The sequence below is a fragment of the Artemia sp. Qi Xiang Cuo genome, chromosome 21, assembly GCF_049724085.1.
Source record: "Artemia sp. Qi Xiang Cuo chromosome 21, ASM4972408v1, whole genome shotgun sequence".
In the NCBI taxonomy this organism is placed as follows: Eukaryota; Metazoa; Arthropoda; class Branchiopoda; order Anostraca; family Artemiidae; genus Artemia; species Artemia sp. Qi Xiang Cuo.
The window spans coordinates 50,999,873-51,017,020 of record NC_142814.1 but is presented as its reverse complement, the minus strand read 5'-3'; the positions used below and the strand labels follow the sequence as shown (position 1 = coordinate 51,017,020).

The 17,148-nt window shown below is 33.5% G+C and overlaps 1 protein-coding gene across 4 annotated transcripts in view; it reads right to left on the bottom strand.

Annotated features, from left to right (window-relative positions):
• LOC148939687 (coronin-2B-like) overlaps window positions 1-17,148 on the bottom strand; it is a 118,393-nt gene that overhangs the window by 16,468 nt on the left and 84,777 nt on the right. For 3 of the 4 annotated variants that reach the window (XM_089107211.1, XM_089107210.1, XM_089107212.1), the window contains exons 10-12: window positions 9,605-9,722; window positions 3,207-3,337; window positions 176-352 (exon numbers count right to left, since the gene is read on the bottom strand). In XM_089107211.1, coding sequence (XP_088963337.1) covers window positions 176-352; window positions 3,207-3,337; window positions 9,605-9,722 — 426 coding nt within the window. The remainder of the gene's footprint in view (window positions 1-175; window positions 353-3,206; window positions 3,338-9,604; window positions 9,723-17,148) is intronic. The other variant, XM_089107213.1, reaches the window with a different exon arrangement.

Below are 17,148 nucleotides of genomic sequence, written 5' to 3'. Positions count from 1 at the left end.
TTAAAAATTACCGAATACCCCATTTACTATTCTGCCGTAGTCGACTTATTGTTGTTCTGCACATTCTCTTCCATTTGTATAATAAATACACCATCACAATCCCATCACCATATGATATACCATACCCATACCACATTACCCTAAAAATTACCGAATACCCCATTTATTAATTTACCATAGTCGACTTATTGTTCTTCTGCGCCTGCTCTTCCAATTGCATAATAATTTCTAAAACTTTGTTAGAACAACGGAATGAGCGATATCTAGTGGCTCTTTTACGTATTTCAGTTTCGTCTTCATCACTAGAGCTGGCAGCACTATCGAACTCATTGTAGCCTGATGACTGATCACGCTATAAATCGTAAAATAAATTATATTGAAAACACTAGAGAAATGAATAGACCCAGAGATGGTGACTATAAAGGTTGCCTGTGGTAATTCAAAAAGCGATAGTTTTGGCAAGTCAATTATAAGTTTTGACCACCCAGTAGTTAATTACAGCCAATTGGTAATTATAGCAAATTCAATGTGGCAAATAAATATTCCACCCGTTTTCTTCTATGTTGTAAAATTTTCACGATATTTCCAATCAAAATTGAATAGTCGCTGTAAGATCAACAACATAACACACATTTTTTACTATTTTTGCGCTCCTACAAAATGTCTATTGCGTAATTAGAAGCAGGATGATCAATTAGAATGGTGGGTTAAAAAAACTTTAAAAAACGCATTAAAAACGCTTTTTTTCTACGTTTCTATGAGTCAGAAAAAAAATTCAGGAGGGGGAGGGGTCAACCCCCCCCCTGGATACGACCTTGCGACCAATGTAGAACTTAATATTTAAAATACAAGAAGGTCGTATCTTAGGTTCCAATTAATGTGCAAATATACCAAGCACACGGACCTTTGGAAATTCCAACTGAAGACAAGTCTAATCACATCTACAACCTTAATTGAAGAAGATCATTCTTTTACAATATTAATAGTTATTACCTCTTCATTATGAGTGGAGTCAATCCTGTCCAAATTTATAAAGTTTAGAACAAAGAAATAGGTCTAGAAACATCAGTGTTTTTTATGGCAAATTCGGTTTAAAATGTAATGTCAAATCAATCTTTTCGGCTAGATTTAAGACATTTAATATTTAAAACTGTTAGTTTCTTTATAAAGGTATATCTATGAACGTATTTTTTTTAATTTAAGGCATATTTTCGAAATGTGACAGAGAACAATAGCGTTAATTTAAGGGGGGAAGGAGGTGCTCTGTCTAGATTTTGAAAACACTTGTAACAAGTATTTAGGTACTTTATTCCAGGTTTATTTATGTTATTCCAGGTTATAAAATAAATCAAAAATTTATCACCCTCTCCCTTCATTTTTGTGTGTTAGCACACTAAATACATCACACTAAATTTGGCTGAAAGAACTAGTAATAACCAGGGGGATGTGAGCATATCCCCTATGTTTTGAAATAAATACCTTGTAACAAGGTATTTGCCCCTTTTTTACGTATTTTTGCTAAATGTTCTTGTTCTGTATCTTCATTAGAAAAAAAAGTACTAAAACTACACTACCACAAAACTATCACTTTTGAGCTACCACAAAAGAATTAGTTTTGGTTTTTGGAACCACTGTTTAGAAACTACTTTCTTTTTAGTTTAAACTGTAAAAGCTCACATTCAAATTAAAAGGACATCAAATCTTATCATAAGGAAAGGAAATCAAGCAAACGGAAAGCAAATCTTATGAGCAAAAACTAAAAATAAAATTCATAGTACATTAAAGGAGCTAGAACTAAAACTTTCCATCAACTACAGCTATAGCCAAAATGATAATATTTGAATAAATCATGGCAAAAAAAAAAGTTTATACTTTGTTACGTATTATGATTATTTGCCCGTCATAAACGCACAGATAAAATATTTTGGGCTACCTTAGTTTCTGTGCTTAAAACCAACAAACATTTCTCTAACTTTTCCCTAAGTATATTTGACAGTCAAGAAGTCAAGTAAGTCTAAATCAGTCATTGCATCTCCTTCTAATCACAACGTTAGTAAAAAAAATATGAAACATTCATAAAATATAAATATAAAATAAAAATATAAATAAAAATATAAAATATAAAACATTTTAAAAATGTAAAAATATAAAACATTGTTTTTAATATAAAAAGAATTCAGTTAAATTTGACCGGCGACTAATTAGAGCTGTTAATTAAAAGCTGATAATTAACTGTTAATTAACTAATTGAAAGTTGATAATCAAGCCTTTAAAAAGCTGAATGTTATAACGTGTAGAGACCCATTCTATCTCTTTCTTTTTTTTAAACAAATATAAGTTCTTATTTGTTATTATCAAGCATAAAATTTCAGGAGCTGATTAATCTAATAAATAGAAAATGTCAAGATTGGTACAATAATATGCTTAGGAGCCTTCTTTTAACTGAAAACTTTTAGTTCAAAACAAAAATTAAAGCTGAGATAGAGAAAATGACAAATACAGAAATAAAACAATTTAAAAAATACGAAAAAAATAGGGAAGTAACGGCTGAATAACCAACATACAAAGGAAACAAAGAGGTGTGTGTGGTTTGGGGGGAAAAGGGGGGGGGGGTAATGTGTCCCGAAATAGCGACGAAGAACACACTGCCTTTTCATCATACCGAAAAGGAAGATGATAATCCTTGTGAAGACACTGGATAATAAGGTTGTACAATCTAGTCGAATATTTCGGCTATATGTAAGAGTCCAAGCATCCCTACCTTACATAAGTTCAGCCAATTCTTGGCAGAACCAATTCTTGGAGAGGTAGCTTGGACTCTTTTAAAAAATTTATTTTAAAGAATTTGTTTTATCGATGGGAAATTTTGGGTAAGTTTGTTTTCTTTTTATTTGTTTTATATTTTGTTTCGCTGTTGACGGCTGTTGAACATATAGCCAAATTATCCGAATAGATTATCCTTATTATCCTTATTATTCACTGTCTTCACAAATTCCTCCTTATCTTCTACTTTTTTGATGTAATGCATTCTATTTTTCAATCACGTTGAAAAGATCAGGGGAAATTAAATACAATTTAAATACAAACAGAGAATAAAGCAAAGAGAGATTAAACGAGAGGAAAAGTTAGAGATACATAGAGAGAGCAAGGGAGGGAAGGATAAAGGAAAGATAGAGAGGGGAGGAAAAGGAAGGGTAAAAGATTACCTCAAGAGGCCGATAATCCACAATATTTTCTTGGGCAATAAAAGCAAATTTTTTCTCATTGTTCCTTTCGGACAAACTCAGCTTCTTGTCAACGTGTTCAAGCCTCACTGGTTTATAAGTCACCTTCAAGCCTAAAATAATATCAAAGAAAATTACATAAATGAAAACATCATATAAGTAACACAAATAATATCAAACAAAATTACATAAATAAACATCATATAAGTAACACGTTTTTCAGTCTTGAATTAGTTGTCAATAGGAATACACCTTATTACATAAATTTAAATATATAAATTTTCTGTCAAAAAAACTTCTTTTCTGGAAAAAGTGTATTTTTTTTTATAAATACACTAAAGAGTAATCAGGTTTTTCGTTGTTTTCACTGGCATAAATTGTTTGCAGCCTTGGCCATCATATCGTTCATGCATACACGTATAGTTTTAATCTTGGAATTATTTGTCCAGAAATAAGGAATAATGTGATCGGCTCACAAAAACAGGCCAATGAAACTTTTTAACACGTAAATATTCTTTAACACGCAATATCAAAGAAAATCCCGTAAACGAAAACATTATATAAGTAACACTAACCCAAAAACAAAATAACATAAATTGATGTCTAGTGCTCAGCTTATCCTGCTTCCCTTGTTCATTAAAGTTTACTTACTTGGATTTTTCGAAACATTTAGTTGCTTAAAGAATAGAATATAATTATGAAACCTCAGAAAATTTTGGCTGCATACAGAAATAGAGATAAAGAAAAAAGAGAAACTGATAGCATCCTTTTTTGACATATTTGATATATCAAAATGCTTCTAGTTGCATCTGATTCTATATCCAGTTTAATCACTATGTTTTATACACGAGCTGAATCCTTTTTTGGAATATTTGATATATCAAAATACTTCTAGTTGCATCTGATTCTATATCCAGTTTAATCACTATGTTTTATACACGAGCTGAATCCTTTTTTGACATATTTGATATATCAAAATGCTTCTAGTTGCATCTGATTCTATATTCAGTTTAATCACTATGTTTTATACACGAGCTGAATCCTTTTTTGACATATTTGATATATCAAAATACTTCTAGTTGCATCTGATTCTATATACAGTTTAATCACTATGTTTTATACACGAGCTGAATCCTTTTTTGACATATTTGATATATCAAAATGCTTCTAGTTGCATCTGATTCTATATTCAGTTTAATCACTATGTTTTATACACGAGCTGAATCCTTTTTTGACATATTTGATATATCAAAATGCTTCTAGTTGCATCTGATTCTATATTCAGTTTAATCACTATGTTTTATACACGAGCTGAATCCTTTTTTGACATATTTGATATATCAAAATGCTTCTAGTTGCATCTGATTCTATATCCAGTTTAATCACTATGTTTTATACAAGAGCTGAATCCTTTTTTGGCATATTTGATATATCAAAATACTTCTAGTTGCATCTGATTCTATATCCAGTTTAATCACTATGTTTTATACACGAGCTGAATCCTTTTTTGACATATTTGATATATCAAAATGCTTCTAGTTGCATCTGATTCTATATACAGTTTAATCACTATGTTTTATACACGAGCTGAATCCTTTTTTGACATATTTGATATATCAAAATGCTTCTAGTTGCATCTGATTCTATATTCAGTTTAATCACTATGTTTTATACACGAGCTGAATCCTTTTTTGACATATTTGATATATCAAAATGCTTCTAGTTGCATCTGATTCTATATCCAGTTTAATCACTATGTTTTATACACGAGCTGAATCCTTTTTTGGCATATTTGATATATCAAAATACTTCTAGTTGCATCTGATTCTATATCCAGTTTAATCACTATGTTTTATACACGAGCTGAATCCTTTTTTGACATATTTGATATATCAAAATGCTTCTAGTTGCATCTGATTCTATATTCAGTTTAATCACTATGTTTTATACACGAGCTGAATCCTTTTTTGACATATTTGATATATCAAAATGCTTCTAGTTGCATCTGATTCTATATCCAGTTTAATCACTATGTTTTATACACGAGCTGAATCCTTTTTTGGCATATTTGATATATCAAAATACTTCTAGTTGCATCTGATTCTATATCCAGTTTAATCACTATGTTTTATACACGAGCTGAATCCTTTTTTGACATATTTGATATATCAAAATGCTTCTAGTTGCATCTGATTCTATATTCAGTTTAATCACTATGTTTTATACACGAGCTGAATCCTTTTTTGACATATTTGATATATCAAAATACTTCTAGTTGCATCTGATTCTATATCCAGTTTAATCACTATGTTTTATACACGAGCTGAATCCTTTTTTGACATATTTGATATATCAAAATGCTTCTAGTTGCATCTGATTCTATATCCAGTTTAATCACTATGTTTTATACACGAGCTGAATCCTTTTTTGACATATTTGATATATCAAAATGCTTCTAGTTGCATCTGATTCTATATTCAGTTTAATCACTATGTTTTATACACGAGCTGAATCCTTTTTTGACATATTTGATATATCAAAATGCTTCTAGTTGCATCTGATTCTATATCCAGTTTAATCACTATGTTTTATACACGAGCTGAATCCTTTTTTGGCATATTTGATATATCAAAATTCTTCTAGTTGCATCTGATTCTATATCCAGTTTAATCACTATGTTTTATACACGAGCTGAATCCTTTTTTGACATATTTGATATATCAAAATGCTTCTAGTTGCATCTGATTCTATATTCAGTTTAATCACTATGTTTTATACACGAGCTGAATCCTTTTTTGACATATTTGATATATCAAAATGCTTCTAGTTGCATCTGATTCTATATCCAGTTTAATCACTATGTTTTATACACGAGCTGAATCCTTTTTTGACATATTTGATATATCAAAATGCTTCTAGTTGCATCTGATTCTATATCCAGTTTAATCACTATGTTTTATACACGAGCTGAATCCTTTTTTGGCATATTTGATATATCAAAATACTTCTAGTTGCATCTGATTCTATATCCAGTTTAATCACTATGTTTTATACACGAGCTGAGCCTTTGCATGATGGAATTCAATAACTCTTGTGAGAGAGCAGCAACCTGAGCTCTAGATGGGTGCAAAAAACAGTTAAAGTAATCTTTGTTAGACATGTCATCTTTTAAGTATTTGGAGCGAGCCCCAAGTTATGCAGAAGAAGATAAAGCTGCTCAGAAGTAGGCCAGTGAATGTAGTTAAAGAAGTTTGTCAATGGTTCAATGCCAAATATTGCCTTTAAAGGTGGCAGTTGATTGTTAGTGGTTAGAGCACACAGTCCAATTACCCATCATCTGGGGAGGTCCCAAGTAAATTCCAGGAGTTCAGCTTAAAGCAACTAGCTTTATTTATAAAAACTTATACGCAGAGTATCAGCACATGGTTTGGACAGTCTCAGAAACCTGAGGAGAGCTCGTTCAGCTGCATTTTAGAAGTTCAAAAGAACTCGAACGTTTTTTAGAGAGCTAAACGTTTATTAGAACAGAGAGAAGAGAACTTCTTTAAAGAACTAGAGAGAGTGAAAATGAAATCGAACTGTTTGAATGGATTAAGCGGAAACTTTCACAACCACATATATCTTGCTAAATTATGCAAACCGGGAGTTCAATTTTTATTGAAAAAGACCTCTAAATGCTTGAAGTATTGGGCTTATAGGGTAGTACAGGTCTATTTGCAGTACGTAGCAGGCACTAAACATAATGAAAAAAACAAACATGGCTGAAAAGAAGGCTGAAAAACATGTGCCAAGAAAGAGCTTAAGAAGGTGTAGCTTTCCTTTCATGGTGTAGGTTTCCTTTCAGTTGTCGTTCCTTTCAGTTTCAATCAGTTGTCTTTCCTTTCAGTTTTAGTCAGTTGTCATGGTGTAGGTTTCCTTTCAGTTGTCGTTCCTTTCAGTTTCAGTCAGTTGTCATAGTGTCGGTTTCCTTTCAGTTGTCGTTCCTTTCAGTTTCAGTCAGTTGTCATGGCGTAGGTTTCCTTTCAGTTGTCTTTCCTTTCAGTTTTAGTCAGTTGTCAAGGTGTAGGTCTCCTTTCAGTTGTCGTTCCTTTCAGTTTCATTCAGTTGTCATGGTGTAGGTTTCCTTTCAATTGTCTTTCCTTTCAGTTTTAGTCAGTTGTCATGGTGTAGGTTTCCTTTCAGTTGTCGTTCCTTTCAGTTTCAGTCAGTTGTCATGGTGTAGGTTTCCTTTCAGTTGTCTTTCCTTTCAGTTTTAATCAGTTGTCATGGTGTAGGTTTCCTTTCAGTTGTCGTTCCTTTCAGTTTCAGTCAGTTGTTATGGTGTAATTGTCGTTGGGAATCCACAGATAGTCAAAATTCCGCTTTTCGCGGATGAAAGTGTCGTCAAGTCCAACTGACTAATTTTGCTTATTTAATTTCACGGTTCAGCGTGATAGCACTGACGGAATATAGTACTATCGAAAGACTTCATAATTCCGCAACAATCAGAAGAAAATCTTAAAAACGGCTTATTCATTTTCATATCCTTGATACTTTAAGCGTCGAAATCAATGAAAGAGAAAGCCACCTACGCACCCACGTTCACATTAATCCAACACAAGCATTAGCAATCAAATGGCCCAAGACAGACTGGTATGTGGGACAAACAATCAGTGCTTAAATTAGGACCAGAAATGACACAATAATCAGAAATGACTTAAAATTACCAGAACATACACAGGAACCCAAGTGGCCAAGTGCATCTAAAAATATGCACGGTTCGTTCCTGTTACAACAGGCCTGTGGGCCAAGTCCATTCTTAATGACAGCTTATCCTTTATTTTGGCCGTATCTTGTCTACCAAAGAAACCCCCCCCCCCGGTCCTAATAACGTCAGACCTATCAATGAAATGTGTGCGCTTCAAAATCATGCAAACAGCTTTAAACTACCTCCTGAATTATCTTTCACATTTCTAACAGCAACTATATATATTATTATGATACATAATATATTATATATAATAATATTATATATAATAATAATATATAATATATTATATATATAAATATGATATATAATATATATATATGTATATATATATATATATTATATATATATATATATATATATATATATATATATATATATATATATATATATATATATATATATATATATATATTATAATATATTAAGCGAATGCAATACGCAACAGGAGCACAAGGGGGCTTAATTTCTGATAGTTTTTAATTAATGTTGGGAAATCCAGCTCCCCTCCTATGGATAATTCCCTTCTCCCACGAAAACTCCTCCATGGAAAGATCCCCCCAAAAAATATCTATATGCTTTCCAATAGCCAATAATATATGTAAGCAATGGGCAAAGTTCATACCTTGCAGCTCTTCCCCCGGGGGGGCAGTGGGGGAATAAGTCATCCTCAAAGACATAGTTATTACATCTTTTGACCATTTTGAAGAAAATGGCTATCTCAAATTTTGATCGGACAATTTTGGGTAAAAAAGGGGGCGGGAGGGGGGGGGGAGGGATAGCTGTCCTCTAATATTTTTGGTCACTTAAAAAGGGCACTAGAACTTTTTATTTCCGATAAAATGGCCCCTCTCCCGATCTTCTAGGATCCCTGGTTCGATACGATCACTACCGGGAAAAAAAACACAAACAAATAAACACATATCCGTGATTTTAATTTTGGCAAAAACGTTAAAATTCCATACTTTTGTATATATGAGCTTGAAACCTCTACAGTAAGGTTCTCTGATATTCTGAATCTCATGGTGTGATTTCATTAAGATCACTTGATTTCATAGGGGGTCTTTCCCCTTTTTTCAAAAATTGGGCAAAATATCTCAGACTCGTAACTTTTGATGGGTATCATTAAACTTCATGGATTTTATATATTTTGAATAAGCATCAAAATTCGATTCTTTTAATGTACATATTATTATTAACACTCTGTTTCTTACAGTTTCGGTTACTATTGAGCCGTATCGCTCTTTACTTACAGTGCTTTACCACGAACTACTTGATAGATACTAGTCCGAACAATAGCTTATTATAAGCCAAACGGCTATTAAAGGAACGTTACGTAGAATTTGGCTGCATCTCTATGGGGATGGACAATCATGTATGGGCATTCGGCATTCAACTCAGTATTAGCTGTAGTATCAATAAAGGCAGCAGTTTTTTCCTTTCTGTTTTCCATTTTCATACTCAACTTCTTCTATTAAAGTTGTGCGACTCGTTTTGCACTACTTTCCATTTTTATTTTTTACTACACAATTCTTCTCATATTCCGACAATGATGCTTGATTAATATTTTAATGATTAATATTTTTAGTTTAATTAAAACGGGAAGAAGGCAGAAGAAGAAAAAGAAAATCACCTGATCTCATTGACAATAGGACAGGAGGTTTATTTTTTCCTGAAATCCATTCCTCTGCCGACATTGCTGCCGTTGGTGCTACTGTATCTGGGTATAAATCTGCTTGAAAGGAATCACTCTACAAAAAATAAGAAAAAAGAGAATAAAACCATTAAAACCATTTGTTGGATTTCTATGAGAAAGGTATGAGGGAGAGGCGATTCTTTTTTTTTGCATTTCTTTGTGTTTATTTAATTTAATAATGTATCTGGGTATAAATCTGCTTAAAATAAATCACCCTACAAAATCACTCTACAAATTTGTTTGTGTTTATCTAATTTAATAATGTATATGGGTATAAATCTGCTTAAAAGAAATCACCCTACAAAATCACTCTACAAATCACTACAAATTTGTTTGTGTTTATTTAATTTAATAATGTATCTGGGTATAAATCTGCTTGAAAGGAATCACTCTACAAAAGATAAGAAAAAAGAGAACTGTCAAATAGTAGTTCGGTCATTTATAAACGGGGGAGGAGGGGGTTGAGAAAATTTTCTCAACCCCCTCCTTGAGGAGGTTGAGGACTTAACATAAAACTTTTAGGAACTTAAAAACCTTTATTTAATTTAAAAAAACAATAAAATGCAGAAAATTTACCGCCCCTTCCTCAGAAATACCATACGGTTCTGTCCCATAAAAAAAATAAAACCATTTGTGTAGCAACTTATAATTGTTACTAGAATACTTTCTTACTTTTTGTCCAAAGTTGCTGTTGGATACCTAGAAGTAATTGACCGGAAGTTTCTGGAATTTGGTCACACACATCTAGAGTGTGATTCAGACCATGCAAGGATAGAGAAAGCAAAAAAAAAGGACCAACATTCAAGTCAGCACACCTGATGACTGGGCAAATGTAATCAGGACTGGGCAAACTGGATGACTGGGCAAACTGTCAGGGGCAACATACCTATTAATGCTCAACTGACGAAAAGGGAAGAAATTACAGATTTTGCTGAATTCTTCAAGACAATCTTTGTCAGAAGAGACACTTACGTTGGAAAAAAAAATAGTTCAAGTGGACTGAAATCCACTGGCTCCAGTACACGAAGGTATTAGGAATAGTACAGTTCAAAACCTCCCACAAGGAAAACGAGCCATTTCGGACGATGAATTTACGGGGTCGAATTGCTACCATCCCAGTTCTTACCCAGAAGCTTACAAATGACCACACGATCAGCAAAGCCAAGTACGATGACATCGTCTCTCATCTTTCCTTCATTTCAGAGGACTTCCATTGGTTCATGAAAAACTTACTGTATGACAAGGTGCTTCGCGAGTATATTCCATATAAATCCGAGCCAGAAGAAGAATGTTTGTCTTTTGATTGATTTTAGTGCATTTTATGTATTGAATTGTTGCAAGTGAAAAAACAGTTAAAAGGACTTGAGCCCATTTTGCAAATTAGAAAAAAATGGAAATCTTGAAACCTTTGTTTTGCAAAAGAGCATAAGTCCCTTATCTTCTAAGTAACGAACAATTCAGCAATTTGGAAATTTCGAGAGAATTCCGATCGGAAAGTTAACTAAGAACCGCTCGTGAAAGTTTCATGTTTATAAATGCTGATTTTTGAGTAAGATTTTTTCATTGTTATTGGTCTCCTGTGAAGTTAGGAGGAGTGGACTTACACCCTTTTTGAAAAACCCGCAGACTTAGAATAGTGGGAACTGGTGCTAATGTCGAAAAAATCACCAACCCCATCTAGTGTTTGTTGTCTATTGGCATTTTGTCATACTTGGCAACAGTGTTTCAATGATTTTTTCGTTGTTTTTGCTCTCCGTTAAAATTAGGAAAAGTGGACTTAGTCCCTTTTCGCAAAACGCAACAGATATATATATAGATAGGTGGATAAATTGTTTAACGAGTCAAAAAGGTTGTAAAAAGAGTAATTAACAATACAAACAAAAATAGGAAACAAATATAGTACTAAAACCTTATTGTAATAAAAAACAATTGCATCAATTTTATTTGGTAATTTCAATAAGGTGTCCCAAAAATTCAGAAACAAAACAAAACCAGGGCGAGAGGGATGGTTACGATTTCTGGATAGACACATCACTGTTCTGCCATAAACTCCATTCTTATACACAAAATAGAGTTTGCTCAGGCAAAATTTATTTCACTGTAGGAAAAATACTTTGCACTTTTTTGAAAGCGACTGAAGTCTTGAGACCCATAAAGTTTGGCTGATATCTAGCCACCTTTCCTCTATCCTGATGAAATTAATTTAGGAACAAGCTCCCCCCGAAGAAGATAAAATATGATCGGACACCCAAAAAGCCCAACTAAATCCTGCTTTCTGCAAACTAGGATAATTGCTCATATTTCTGAATAGCTTTGTTTGAGATCCAACAAACATTTATGTTTATTCAACATTAGACATTAGAATGCAGCCACCCCACCCCCTCGATCCCCAATAAGTCGGGTTCTTCCCCAGCAGGCACAGACTGGATACTAGCTTTTAGTTCCCGTCCAACTTTGGTCCAGATATAACAATTACTCGTGTTAGACGTCCTGATTCATGTGAGGATCTTCAATGACCACCTCTCTCCCTCGAAGTGGTACACTCCAAATGTACACCTAGGACACTATAAGGGCTACGCCCCCCCCCCACCCGCCCCTTTCTCTACCGTAGTGAAATTTATTTCAGTCTGTTTTTCGGTACGCAAATATTTCATACAGAAAATAATTTTATGCGGTCCAAAATGTTACGCACTGTGTGCATAACAACACACAGGAGCGGACATGTGAGTTCCTTCCGCAAAGAAAACCATCCTACAAAAAGTTGTCTTTTTTAGTAGTACGCTGGGTTAAACATGTGCGATATGTTACAGATAATATTTGAAAAGCGGGCACGTGGGTTCTGTAACGAAATTTGAAAGAAAGAGTGATTTGTAAAATTCCGTGAGCAGGATGTTCAAATGTAAATTTTTTTTCTTTATTACAACCTTTTTTACATAGGGGCGGAGTGAAATATTTGAACGAAAAAGTTCGAACGGATCTCAATTTTGATAAACGTAATACTATTTTACTCCTTTTTTCAGACTCTCAGTTCTTTAATGGGAGACAATGTCCAGTTTATATTCCCAAAGAACTTATTTTACCCTAATTTTAATACACCATTCGCTTACTTAGTCCGCAATTTTAGAGTTTTTGAAGTAGCTGTGACAAGCAGCATAGCCAAGAGGGAGTTTGGAATTTCCAAAAGGAAATATTTTTTTACGTTACAGCCTAAGCATATACTTAATTTAGGTATTAGACATCAATACAAAAAATCTATTTCGATTTGATAACTAGATGTCCTGCCATTTTTTTCCTAGCTGGCTTTTTAGCAAAACTTTTCTGGAAATCTTGAGGTTTCCATTTTGAGGATATTCCCAACTCGCCCAAGTCCCTTTTTCGTAACGAACTAGTGCGTCCCTCAAGACAAATTATGTCTTCATACAGGTTTTGTGAAAAATTATAAGTAGAGAAAGTGATGCCTTAGAAATCTCCAACGAAACATTAATAATAATGTATATCTGTATCATAAATTTGTCACTGGAATTGATGACTGAATTGTTTCAATCGATATAAGAACTTTGAATAATAATTTATTATTATTATTAGTTAACAGCTCTTGATAGCTTGACATCAAACACTTTTTCGCTGTTTTGACGTTATTACATTAAATTAGTGAACGTGATCATCATAAAATAACCATTTTTATGGAGAAAAAAATGTGACAAAAAGCTTAATAACTTAATTATTTTTTATTTGTTAAACATTTAAAATACCAAGGCCTTCAAAATAGAACCATTTTCCTTGCTTCGATCTATCCTAGGTCTATCCATACTTAAAAACCTCAGTATTCTAAGATTTCCCTGTTTTTTGTTCAAGACTTATAAAGTTTTTATGTCAGTATGGGATTTTTGTCAGTGTTGCCACGCTGACCATGAAAATAATAAGCAAAATTAATCAGGAAAATTGAACAACGCGTTTTGTCTGCAAAAATGAAAATACTAGGAATTTGTTGATTTTCAAAGACAACTACACCTTCAACGGAAAGCTACATATTCTGTATCTGTTTGTTGCTATAATTCTTTAGTCGGTTTTGCTGATTTCTTACCCACATTTCTTTTCTTTGGGTTTTTAATTGAAAATTGAATTTTAAAAATTTAATTAAAAATTGATTTTTCCCAATTTTATAAGATAAGGTATTTGGTTGTAGAAGTTTCCACTTATCAAAGAATCAAATTTAATTTCCACTTTACTTGGTACTTTAAGAGGTGTATACGTAAATGTAACGTCGAGTAGTATATTACTGTGATAACACCCGAAATACCTTCAGTGAGTCTTTAAAGAGCGTCCTCAGCCACCACGAAAATTACTAAAATCGTCCTCAGACAATTCTCCGGGAAACATTTGCTAAAGCAGATTTTTCTTTTTAGTATCTGTGTTTCAGCAGCGTTCTTAGCTACGGCCATTAATGGCATCTCAAGCACCATTTGGCATCCTAATGGCATCTCAATTGTAATTTTGGCTTTCAAAAGTGGAGTATTTATTTTAGGAAATTAACTCGCTAACGAGGAACTCCCTAACGAAACTCCCAAATCCCTATGATCTCCCCTATGTATATTATGAATAAAGTGTTGAATTGGCTGGTAATCAAGCAATGGACGAAGTAGTTGAATTACAAAAAAAGAGGAGATGATAAGAAAATTTGAGACGACAGTGAATAAGACAGTTGTACAATCGTCCCGATAGCTTGAAGGAATAACTCTTTTTTTGTCAGTCATGGCTGAACCTATGAAAGTTAAGCAGGCCTAGACCCTAAAAACAAAACTTTTTAAAAGTCTGTTTTCTTTTTATTTGTGTTATATTGCATTTTGCTGATGACGGCTGTTTAATATATAGTCAATATATCCGCACAGGTTGTACTACTCTGCCATTTACTGTCTTCACAAAATTACTCGTTGTTGTATTCTCTTGTTTTGCATGAAGGAAAGGCAATGGGGTTCTCCATCATTATTTTGTGGTCGAATTCGCTCTTTCAGACGAGTCACTTTTTCTTCCAATCCTCCGAAAATGCAAATGTTCCCGCTATATACTAAAATTGATTCTCAAATTGGAATCAATTTTCGGTCTGTTTTAAGACCGAATCTATAAGTATCTAGAATAGACCAATAAGAATCTAGAATAATATCTAGAATAGAGCAATAAGAATCTAGAATAGTATCTAGAATGTACCAATAAGAATCTAGAATAGTATCTAGAATATACCAATAAGAATCTAAAATAGTATCTAGAACAGGCCTGCTGCGGTTAACGTAGGAAATGAGGTTAGCAGCTGGTTTTGTATTAAATCAGGAGTTAAGCAGGGTTGTGTTCTATCCCCCTTTATATGGATTATTGTGATGGACTGTGTCTTAAGAAGCACGGAAATGCAATGGGAGACCAAGGAATCAAATGGGGAGGAAAAAGTCTCCTGGACTTAGATTGTGCTGATGATTTAAGCATCCTGGATGAAAGTGTGAGCAAAATAAATGAACTTTTAGAAGTGGTGCGAGTTCAGGGTGCTAGAATAGGTTTAAAAATTAATGTTAAGAAGACTAAGTCAGTAAGGCTAGGAATAAGTAAAGATGAAAAGGTGACGTTCGGTAATGAAAAGATTGATCAAGTGGTCTTCACTTACCTTGGTAGTATTATTAGTAAAGATGGTGGGAGCAGTGAAGATCATAAAAGTAGAATAGCCAAGGCTCAGGGTGTTGTTTCACAGTTGAAAAAAGTTTGGAAGAATAGGAAGATAAGTCTGCAAACCAAGATGGAAACTGCAGTGATGACAGTGGTCAAGCATGGTTCTGAAGCATGGGCGCTCCGAAAAACGGAGGAAGATTTGCTAGATGTTTTCTAGAGAAAATGCATACGGCTTGTTTTGGGTACCCGGCTGACTGACCGTATTTCAAACAATAGGCTGTACGAAAAATGTGGTTCAATACCGCTCTCTAGGGCCATAACGAAAGAAAGGTTGAGGTGGCTAGGGCACGTTGTGCGGATGAAGGATGACAGATTGCCAAAGATCGTTCTTTTCGGCCAACCGTCTAAGGCTAAACGGAAAGTCGGTCGTCTTCACCCAGGACAGGAAGATGTTATAAAAAAAATTTAAAGGACATGAGAACTTCTTGAAAGGGTGTAAAAAGGGACGCTTTGAATAGATTGGGATGGAGGAGGAGCGTGCGTAGCTGTGTTGGCCTCAGGCGGCTTGGTGATTTGGTGAGTTTTTAGTAGTAGTAGTAATACACCAATAAGAATCTAGAATAGTATCTAGAATAGACCAATAAGAATCTAGAATAGACCAATAAGAATCTAGAATAGTATAGAGAATAGACAAAAAAAAATAATCTAGAATAGCATCTAGAATAGACCAATAAGAATCTAGAATAGTATCTAGAATAGACCACTAAGAATCTAGAATAGACCTATAAGAATTAATAAGTATCTAAAATAGATTAGGATGCAAATATCACTAATCACCATATTTATTTTTTTTATACTTAAGAAAATGTTGGAAAATTGGAAGCTAAAGAAGGTAGAATCAGTGAAAATTATAGCAAATTCTTATCTGGCTGAATAATATCCCAAAAATCTGTATTTTCTTATGGAAAACTTTCAGGAATCTATTTTCTAGAAGCATATTTTAGGATGCAGTTCTTCAAATTGCCTTCTAATAGGTCTATTTAGTGGTCAGTACTAAGAACAAAAGTCCACATTGTTATTTAACCATCATTATTAATTAGAAGGAGCATACTATGGTTGGATAAGCTTAAATTAATCAAGTTATTTGACAGGAAAGAAAAATGTAAAAAGCCCTCAGATTTGCTTATGAAAGGCTCATATATTCTATCTAAAAAAAGAATAACTATTACAATAAATTGTTTTCAACTTGGACAGAGGTTCTTTCTTTGAATGCCTTGACATGGGTGCTAAAACCAAACATGCAACTCAACCAGAAACCAGGTATTTAACATCAAAAGAAGATATAAAAGAAGAAAATATAGATTAAATCATAAATGTATACATTTAGAATTAAGCTATATTTAGTAATTAAGACGGTTTGCATCAATGATAAACTGAAGCACTAAAAATTTTATAAAAGATAAAAGGATAAAGATCCTCCAGAGCCATTGATGGTGGGTTGGGCGTACAACCGCTCCGGACATTTTGATTGGTGGGTTCCTTTTACAGGGAGGGACAGGGAGGCCTGTCGGCCAACCATGCGGCAACTGGAATCAAATCCAGGGCCCTGTGATTTCCAAGCAGATTATGAATCCACCGTGCCACCACAAGGCTAAAGATATTATAAGTTTTTGAAATAACAGCGGATAATTTGAATTGAAAAAAGTTGGCCAATTTGTAAACAAATAACACTAATTTAAAAGAAAGTAAAATAAAAAAAGAAAGAAAAATAATAAAAACCTCGCAAAACGTTCTAATCTGACCTAATCCGATATAATCTATAAAACGTA